This window comes from Meleagris gallopavo, unplaced genomic scaffold (genome assembly GCF_000146605.3).
Source record: "Meleagris gallopavo isolate NT-WF06-2002-E0010 breed Aviagen turkey brand Nicholas breeding stock unplaced genomic scaffold, Turkey_5.1 ChrUn_random_7180001937497, whole genome shotgun sequence".
NCBI lineage: Eukaryota > Metazoa > Chordata > Aves > Galliformes > Phasianidae > Meleagris > Meleagris gallopavo.
The window spans coordinates 1-10,208 of record NW_011199437.1 but is presented as its reverse complement, the minus strand read 5'-3'; the positions used below and the strand labels follow the sequence as shown (position 1 = coordinate 10,208).

Below are 10,208 nucleotides of genomic sequence, written 5' to 3'. Positions count from 1 at the left end.
ATTTCTGGGAGGAATGGAGAGAGGGAGAGGAGAGGGGAAATGTGGCTTTTTTGGAGGGAGTGGTTATTTTTAGTGTCCAGACTTAATATAGTTGGAATATTAGGCTCTCCTGGCTTATTTGCTTACTGTTTTATTAATCGTACTGACTTAGTCTGTACAAGTAAGGAAGAATTACATACTCCATCAACCAGTGAAGCAACAGCGGTATTTGCAGTCAGCTGCTAGCAGCAAAGAAGCAGAATCCACAGAAACTGCTCATGTATCACAGAATTTACCAGGAGGTGATGATACAGCTTTTTAGGAAGTAGAAGAACTTTAAGCTGAAGTAAAGATGAGTTTAGCTTGAGGTTTGCCTTATGTAGCTTTGTAAGGCTTAACACAGTTGTTCATGTCTGGATTTTGTATTTAACTTCAGCGTGCCTTATAGGATGAGAAGCTTGCAATGACTATAATCTTCTAGTTTAGCTTCCTGTAAAGAATAGGCTTAATTGCAGATTAATATAATGATTAAGCAAGACCGATAGAGCACAAATAAACAGTATGTAGTGTCCTTTAATTGGAACTACTAATCTGATGAAGTCTGCAAAATGTCATTTTCCTCTTTCTTCAATATCCTATTTGCCTTTCCTTATCTGTTAATCATATTATGATTTCTGTGGTTTTCTTTCTTGCATTACCTGTTCTTTTTCTCCTTCAGTGTCACTTCTCCCACCAGAAATGCTTGTCTGTCACACGTTTCTTCAGTTCTTCCAAGTTTTTCTTTAGCTTTGGAAGATGTGTTAATTGAAGGATGTTAAAAGCCAGTAATGTGCACATATAAAGTGAGGAGGATATGCAGCTGTGAGCCCTCCATTTATAATTTTCAGTTGATTCTTATTCTGATCAAATGCCAGTTTTAAATTATTTAACAGTCTTTAGGAGGGGAACACCTGGAATGTTAACAGTGCTGCGTTATCACTTCGCACATCATTCAGCAGACCTGAAATTTCATCGGGAAATACGCCAGCACACTTGATAGCTTAAAAAAACCAAACAACTTCCTATGCAGTGTGGTGCAGGTAGTGTTGCATTGCTAAAATGAATTTCAAATGCTGAAATCTGTTGGGCTCTTACATTTTGAGAAGGCAGGGCTTTTGATTCACTTCAGTGCATGATGAGTGTCTGTAGAGCTGTGGGTACAAAGCCACAGAAGAAAGGAAAACATTGAATAATTTTGCATTATGTGATGTCAGAATTGTAACAGTGTTGTTGGTGACAACAACTTCTGGGGATATCACGCATTACTGTGCTGTGTTTTAGGTGGAAGTTAAGTTCTAGAGAAGAATATGAAGGAATTCTCTTCAAAGAGAGGGCAGAACTTTACAGTTGGCCAGAGATGCTGCTCAGTGGAAGGAGCGCGCTCTTGGAGAGCTAAAGGTCCTCTTCCAGACACAGAAGAAGTATTACAGGACCCTTATGAGAAGGGACCAAGTTCTTGAGGTGTGTGCAAAGCAAGTCATCACTGAAGAAGTAAACTTGGTGCCCTCTGAAACATCAAACAGTGTTTTAATTTGGACAGCTACAGATGATGCTGGTGAGTCAATTGAGTGGTTTTTACAGTTCCTTTCAGTATCTTCTGCAGTTTGTTTGGCTTTGTTTTACCCTGGAGATTATACAGAACAAAAGCTACAGATCTCTGGCTACAATGAGTAGAGCTAAGGAAACCTCTTCTTGGATTTGTTTTCAGATGGTAAAGTGAAAGTAGAGCAATTTGTGGTCAGATTTAAAGTTCAAGAACTGGCTAATTCTTTCAAGAGGAGATTTGAAGAATGCCAGCAAAGTTTGTCAGAGCTGCAGAAGGGCCACCTCTCACTGGCAGCAGAGCTGTCAAAGAACACCAACCCCGTTGTGTATTTTAATGTTTCTGCCAGCGATGAACCTTTAGAACACACAACCATGGAGCTCCTTTCAAATATTGTCCCTCGAACGGCTGAAGATATCAGGGCCCTGTGCATGGGGGAGAAAGGTTTGTGGATTCAAGAATACCACATTTCACAGAATAGTTAGTGACTTTGTACGCCAGGTAAGCTTAATGTTGAAGGATTTTAAGTGAGAGAAAAAGCCCATCTAGGCTGCAGCACTCCATGGATCTTGCCTGAAAGTGGGCTTTTCCAGTTTTTGAATGTAGTGAGAGTAGCCAAAATCAGCAGGGCTGCTGGCAGCAGCGATGCTTCAAACTTCTAGAGGCCATCACATTTTATTCTTGGAAAGCTATGATTTTGTGGGAATGCCACAGGCTTGCATGTTAGACTTCATTTCGTTCATGTCTGTTATCTGCCTGAGTGCTCCTCTTTGACAGCTGTCTCTGCTTGATTTAAAGCATTTAACAGTGGCCATGCCACTGTTGATGCAGCTAATTGCCTTTCTTTCGTAGTTAAGATATCTTTGTCCAGTCCCGGAAAGTATTCTGTTAAGCGTACCAGGGAAATATTCCCCAGAGTACGCAGGGACCCCATTTCTCAATTATAGTTGCCAGTTGATAATAAGTAGATCCCAGAAACCCTGGGATCTGCCCGGGAATCATTTTATCAAGGGGAATGGTGTTCTCCTCCTTGACCCATTTATAGAAACTCCATAAGAAAGACATGATATAATGTAGATTTGGCCTGCCTGGCTCACCAATTGTATAATCTATGGATATACAGATGGTGTGTATATATATATATATCCAGGAGCTTGGCTAATATAATTTATATTGGAGTAATGAGAGAAAGATGAGAAAAAGTCACTCACCCTGTCCTGGGCTCGCAAGATGAACTCTAATGGAACGGATATCCAGAGAGATCCTTCCCCACTGGCAGTCAGCTCTTAAATGGGTCTAGGAGAGGTGGAGCCAGGCTCCACCCCTTCCTGCAGTCACCCGTGGCTGACTCATTGCTTGCCTCAGGTGATCAATCAGAGGTTCAGGCCATGATTCAGCAGCCCCATACAAGGGTCAAGGCCACCCAAACTCAGTTCTGTTGTGCTTTGAGTATGGAGCCCTTTCAAGGCTTGATTATAGACCTAGCGGAGTAGAAGCCAACACTGCGTGAACGACGATTCACAAGCATCCTTTTCTAGAAGAAGAGCAAAGCAAAAACGATGATGTAATTCTAGCGATTCAGTTGCAGGTTTCTTTTAAATTTGTGTAGCATGGCATTTTACATCCTGTTATTATGTTTCCTACAGGTGAGTTCATTATTGGTCATGCTATTAAAGCTATGAACAATCACAGGCATCCAGAGTGCTTCTGCTGTGATATCTGCCAACAAGTATTGGCCAGTATTGGATTTGTCAAGAATGCTGGCAGGTGGGTCTTCACCCTTCCTTCTCTCACTGATGATGATGAAAATGGAATGGAAGTTGGGAGGGATGTAGAGGGTATGGTTCCTAAAGCTTCCTTGCTGAGATGGAGTAATTGAAGTATCTTTTTTGAGGAAAAAGGTCTAAGAATGCATCACAAAACTGAGAGTGGAAATCTTAAAATGTGCACATAAAATATTAACTACTTAGCTACTTTGACACCAGATTTCCTGTCAAGTGTGTGTTTTGTACCTGGTGATGTTTCAGGATCAGTAGGATACACTGTGGTAGATGCTTAGATACAAATCAGATGCAGAAGTTTTGTCATTTTTAAACAGATGTTTATTTTCCCAACATGGGTTCCCAATTTGAGTCCAGTTTATCACCCTTTGCACTAATAAATGCTCTCACTTAATGGGATCCTTCACAGATTTTAAGTAGACTGTGTAGCCATTGATTTCATATTTCTAATGTGATACACATAGTTATGTAGAGAATTAGGGCCTGTTTTGCCATCCAGCTTCCAATCTAAATTTCTGAAGAGTTTGAGGGTAAAGCATGGGAGTGGGGTTAATGAAAGACAGCAATTTGCAGCACAGGGTGGTACCTTAGGAAATAGGAAATCTGGCGCAAACTTGCTTATGGCAGCAAAATGACTGACATTATTTTTCTGGTACAAAGGGCAGAAAATTGGTCATCTTCAGCTGCTTCAGTCATCTTGCCTGCATTCTTTGTTTTTAGTTGAGTTGCCTAAGCATTCTTTTCTTTTCAGCTTTCTCTTGCTTCGTTTTATCAGTTTCTGCAGTTACCAAATATGTAGCTGCATGTTTCTACATTCCCTAGTGATGCATGGATCGGGGGCATTGTAGGATATAGCACACGTTATTCGTTTATTTTTTAGTACAAGGGAAGCTATCATTTCAGTATCACAGCAGAGGCTGATTTGAAAAACAACCTGTAGTATTGTGTCAGTGGTATTGTCAGCTTACATTTTTCTTTCTCTGATGTTTGACACCATGGGGAAAAGGCAGAGGAGTGCATTTTCCTTTCAGTTACATTTATGTAAATCTAAAAGAAACCGGTGCTAAGTAAGCCAGAATGTAAGCCAGGCACGAGTACAGCTTTCTAACCTGTTTGAGACAAGCTCAGTAGCTATTTTCAGAGAGATTTGATGCATCCTGCTTAGCAGGCTTTTCTCAGAATCAATCAAGCTTGTTTAAAAAAATAATCATATTGAACTGTTGTATTTTATGCTGCTAAAGACATTATTGTAGTATAAATACAGTTACTGAAACAAGGGCTAAAAATTAAATGATCTCTACAGAAGCTCTTGAGTTGAAATTGTTCTTATTCATGCTCTAAATTAATGACATTTTCGAACAGGAAGGAACTCATTGCTGATGCTCGTGAACCAAAGGGAGAATAATTATATTGTTTACCCTGCTATGACAAAATGGGCGTCGACATCTGTGGAGCACATAGAAGACCAGTTGAAGGATGTTTGGTGAATGCTATGGGCAAACAGTGGCACGTGGAGGTAAGCATCAGCTGATACGCTGTCTTTCACAAATGTAAAGGTTAACGTATTTAAGTGGAATATCGCCGATCAGCTTCCATGAAAGGATTAGAAAAGTGTGCAGCAGTGATCAGCAAATGCATCTTCTAATCCCATTTTCAATCTTCATTTGCCTGATCTTCCACTGAGAAAAGACCTCTGCCTGCAGAGCTAAAATCAGTAGTCCAAGGAAGCATTGCAGGGTCCTTGTAGAAGAAAATGTCACCAAGTGAGAAGCAGGATTATATGCAAAGGCACTAAAGTTCTGTGACAAACGTAGTATTGGTGGGCATTATAACATTCCTATGGCTTCCAGTTACTTGCCATGTAAATATCTCTAAAGCAGTTTAGGTGACAGTTCATTTTTCAAGTCCGTGTGCAAGATTTACTTCTTTAGCTTCCATTTAAGTTATGAAGATAAGCAATCTACAATTCACAATTTTGTTGTGAAATTCTCCAGCAAGTGCTTTCTTCACAAGATGCAGTGGTGGTGAAAATTACTTGTTTGATTTCACAGAATCACAGAATCACAGAACTGTAGGGGTTGGAAGGGACCTCTAGAGATCATCGAGACCAACCCCCCTGCCAAAGCAGGTTTTGTTCTGTCATTAATAACGTATCAGAATCACTTCAGTGCATTATTTGTTTGGTTTTTTTTGTAACTTTTGGGTTGAAATGTTAAAAACAGTAAAAGGAATTTTATTTTAGTGATCTAAAAGTACAAAACAATAGTTGTAATTTTTATTTTCAAGATGGCACTGAGATAGTGAGCTGTAGAATACAATATGTAAGCGGTCCATAACATCTCTTAGTTTTGTTAACTCAAAGGAAATTCTCAAATAGCATTGCTTAGGGAGGGGCTTATAGCTTAGGGAGGGGCTTATAGCTTAGGGAGGGGCTTATAGCTTAGGGAGGGGCTTATAATGCAAAATGTGAAAAGCCATTCCTGGCTCATCACAGAAAGGTGAATAGTGAAACCCTGCAGCTATCAGGTAAGTTTCATGTTTCTGAAAATTGTAATTTTTAAATTTACAAATAGGTTTTATTAACGGGAGATGGAAAATTAGGGAGAGTGTTTTCTTATGATCACCTGTGAGTATAAAGCCTAATTGGTAGGTGTTCCACTGCAGTCGGTTTGTACGGATTTCTCTATAGGTAAGTTTTGCATTGCAAAAAGAAAACTGCAGGTAATTCACAAAGGATAGCTGGGCTAATCAGAATCTAGTTGCTCTTCAAGCTTAGTGTTGCTTATGTTGAGCTGTTTCAAGCTTTTACAGATGTCTAAGATGAGAGCAGCTAATGACACCCAGTTTTCCCCAAGAACGTCATGCCACGTTATTTTGTCCCTAGCTCTACACCTTCCTCACCTAACACGGTAATACTCTGAGATCCTGAATGAAGAGAACTGGGGCTTGGAGTGAATGTGTAAATGCAGCGCTGTCTGATCGCCAACATTCTGTATGTTGTGAATGTTGTGCCATATGATCTGATTCTCATATTGTGCGTTTCAGTCACTGAACCAAACAGATTATAAAGTAGTAATTATTTTCATTGCGCATCTTCAATTCTTCTCCTCTTCTTCTTTCATTTCTGCACACAAATTTGACACTGCTATCACAAACGATGAGTATCCAGTTTTGTTTTTCCTCTCTCTATCTGGTGAAAAACCAACACTTGTGGCAGCAGTTTTTTAAGAAACTGCATTGCAGAGATGTCTTGTAAATAGACTTTCCTTTGGCATGTATTGTTTTGGCAGGCAGTGGAAGAACTGTAAGCATATGTGGATGTGCTTGCCCCATAGTGTGGGAAAAGAAGTTTGGCTTTACAAAGTTCTGGTTCTGTTTGCTGCTGATAGAACGTAGGAGAAGAACATTGTCCTGAATCCTCTATGTGAGGTTGGAAAGAGAAGCATCTTTTGGCAGGGAAAGGTGGGAAGGTATACTGAAAGAGAGGAGTAACTGAAAATCAAGGTGCAGAACAAAGAGAAAATGCTTTCTCTCCAAAGCAGAGCTGCGTGCCCTCAGAGGCAGCTTTATCAGTACTTTGCAGTCCCACTGTGCAAGAGTCAGGTGTGCCTTCCAGGTCCTGTGACATTGCTGCAGACCTTAATGCTTGCTACAAGATTCAAATGGTTGTTCTTTGCATCTCACAAACATTTGAGCTTAACTTTTTATTTTTTTGGTAATGCTAATGATTTACCCTTTTTTTTTTTCCCCTCGCTCTAGTTGTGTCTGCTCTGAATAAGGCATGGCGTGTGAACTGTTTTCTTGTTCAACATGCAACACTAAGTTAACGCTCAAGTAAGTTAATCAATAGGTGTGATGCCTTCAAAACGTGTCAGTGGTTATCTCTGAAATATTAAATGTTGCTACAGGTTTAACTGTTACAATACAAAAGCCATATGAACAACACTGAGAAAATGTGCCTGTACCTTCCTCTTGCTCCATTTGCTGGTTTACATCTTTCAGCTGCCTGTTCCGTTCTTTGTTCAGTTCAGTTGTCTTAACTCTTCTCCTTTTGTCCTTTATTTTTTCTGCCTTTTAACTCTGAATGGATAAGTTTGTTGAAATTGATCTAAAACCTGTCTGCAAATACTGCTATGAGAAAATGCCAGATGAATTTAAGCAATGCTGCGCCAAGCGGGAACATGAAGCAAAGGAGGAAGAAAAGCAGCAGAAGAAAAAGCCCATCTGTTTGTAAACTTTTTTCTTCTCACCACCACCTCTGCTCCTTTCTTCTTTGGTCAGTGCTACAGATGCTTTTACTTAAAGTTTTTGCATGCGTTCATGGCTGTCACAGCCAAGTATTTTTCACAAAACTGCAACTTGAAATGCTGTTATTTTATTACCTGAAGCTTAGTTTGCTTAGCAATACAGCTGAATTTGGAAGATTTTTTAAGAGACAGTTACAAATAGGGACATAACTCACTCAGTGTTTCAGTCATGGTCTGCGATGTATATAAGCTTCTGAAAGTAATTTCATACACACGTATAAAGTGCAGTTGCAGTTTTTTTTGTCTGTGCACATTTAATACGACCCTTATTTTCTCCAGGATCCTTTCCACTAAGACTTTGTTTTCTTGCTATATCATTTTAGAAATAAATTTGTTGAGTTTGAGATGAAGCCTGTCTGCAGAAGTGCTTTGAGAAGTTTCCTCTAGAGCTGAAGAAAAGACTGAAGAAACAGACAGAACGTGCAGGAAGAAAGTGAAGACTTCTTCTGCTCTCCCTTTTCCTTATGAAAGTGTTGTATCTGTTACATGGGAGGGACTCTGAGGCTGTCATCAGACAGCAGATTACAATGCATGCCTCTCATCTTGAAATTCTCCATTCTCTCTCTGAGTACATGTATACGGATTTGTTGATAAACAGAGCATGCTTCTGTCAACTCACCTGAAAGGTTTCTGACCCTGATAATGCACCTATACAGGTGGGCCATTGTGCACAGTAATCTGAGGAATTTTAGATTGAGAAAGTATGCTTGTGAGCACCTGCAAAAGCACTCTTTGCAAAGTGCCCCAACATTATGGGCATGTAGTGTCATTTATATTAATGAAAATATCAGTATGCAAATCACGCATACAAAATTTCCCAGGGCCTGGGCAAGAAACCAAACATACCTCATTTCCCAGAAAAAATAGCGCTTAGATTTCAGGTTGGATAGTCCCATTGAGGAGGCTTGTTAGAGGTGGTTTGAAAAGTACCATTCTCTAAATACAGTCACTGTACAAATGACCTACTTCTGATAGTTTATACTTACATGCTGAATCTCTGTAAATCAGACTCAGCATGAAATATCTGTATGAAGTCTAATTCCCACTGCAGGAAATGAGTATACTCAGATCTACTTGAATTTTGCTGTATTCCATTTGGAATAACCCATTAACTTTACATGAGCTTTTGCATTTTACTTATTTTTTGTGCCTTATTCTGCTGGACCGACCATATGTAAGTGTTCCATTTTATATATATAAAACATATTTTTTTATTTCTTATTTTTGTGCAGAAACTACGTACGAGGTTGTATAATCAACAAATATTAAGATGTTATAATTATGAAATAAACAAGAGAGTTGTGCAAAGCAGATTATAATAACAAAAAGAGAATAGATAGAAAGCTTACCTATATCCTGGGCTCGCTTACCAAACTCCAGCAGAGTGAATCTACAGAAGAGATCCTTCCCCACTGCCAGCCAGCTCTTGAACGGATCTAGAAGGGGAGGAGCCAGGCTCCACCCCTTCCTGCAGCACCAGTGAATTGCCTTCAGCTGTGCTCCCTGGCTGACTCACTGCTCACCTCAGGTGATCAATCAGAGGTTCAGGCTATGACTCAGCAGTTCCCATACAGAGGTATTTTCAAAAGATAACAAAATTTGCCTTAATTATGCAGGATGCAAGAGGAATTTTGTTTCAAGTGTGAATGCCTGAGCTTAAAGTTTAGCTTATAGGCTTCCTTGGCTTTGACTTCTGGAAAACAGCAATGAAGATGTGTATTCCAGTTAACTGGCAATGTTACTTTTACAGTGTGAGTGTAAATACATGTGGTTTGATCCTACTGGGATCTATTTCTTCACCCATCTTCAAGAACTGCGCTCACAAATCGTCAGCATTCACTGTAGTATGCTTGTGATTGTTTTATACTATTGAGTTCTGTCCATGATAATTTCTTTTCCCTATTCTGCAAAAATACTGTTAGTTAGGAATTTTTGATAGTACTGTGCTATCAAGTATGCAAACATTTTTTTCATATTAGAGGCACAGTTTTTATATCATTACATCATAGCAAGCCAAATTTCCTCTCCTGGTTATGGAAAACCAGATGCTTTCAAACATCTTTCCAGTGTCATCAATAAAGGCTACGTTCTTAAAATCTGTATCCCCTCTCTTATGTGAGTGCTTGAGCTGGGTGGAAAAGCATCTAGGCAGCCTTCCTTCTTTTGTAACACTGTTGGGATTTTGGACTGTGCCATGGCTTCAGTTGCTTGTACTCAACAGCGATTCCTTTAAACTGTAATTCAGTTCAAGTGTGTTTGTTTTATTTTGATTAGTTTTGCTTTTCCACATTACGCTGCCCATATGCACAGCCTTGCTGCTCAGGGAGCTGGGAACAGTTCCTGACTTGAGGCTGCACAGCAAGCTTTGCCTCGCAAGGTTACGTCCACACCTCACTGGCAGTGTGTAACCGTCAGTATCCCCTGGGCTCTGTGGCGGTCCTGAGGCCCTAACACATCATGTTTTCTGCTGTTTTTTCAAGCTCTTGAGTCATAGGTACACTACGCTACATTGTGCCATGTCTGATGCATGGACTCAGTTGTGAATGATCCCCGGGTACC

General features: G+C 39.9%; 1 protein-coding gene across 1 annotated transcript; it reads left to right on the top strand.

The window, feature by feature from the left end:
* Positions 1–1,258: 1,258 nt before the first annotated feature.
* Positions 1,259–7,176, top strand: LOC104916743 (E3 SUMO-protein ligase RanBP2; the record flags this gene model as incomplete). Its single annotated transcript, XM_019611501.1, is given in 6 exon segments — positions 1,259–1,367; positions 1,370–1,573; positions 1,727–2,005; positions 3,208–3,328; positions 4,705–4,858; positions 7,102–7,176. Coding segments are annotated over 5 exon segments (756 nt in total), but the record flags the coding sequence as incomplete, so codon positions are not given.
* Positions 7,177–10,208: the final 3,032 nt, after the last annotated feature.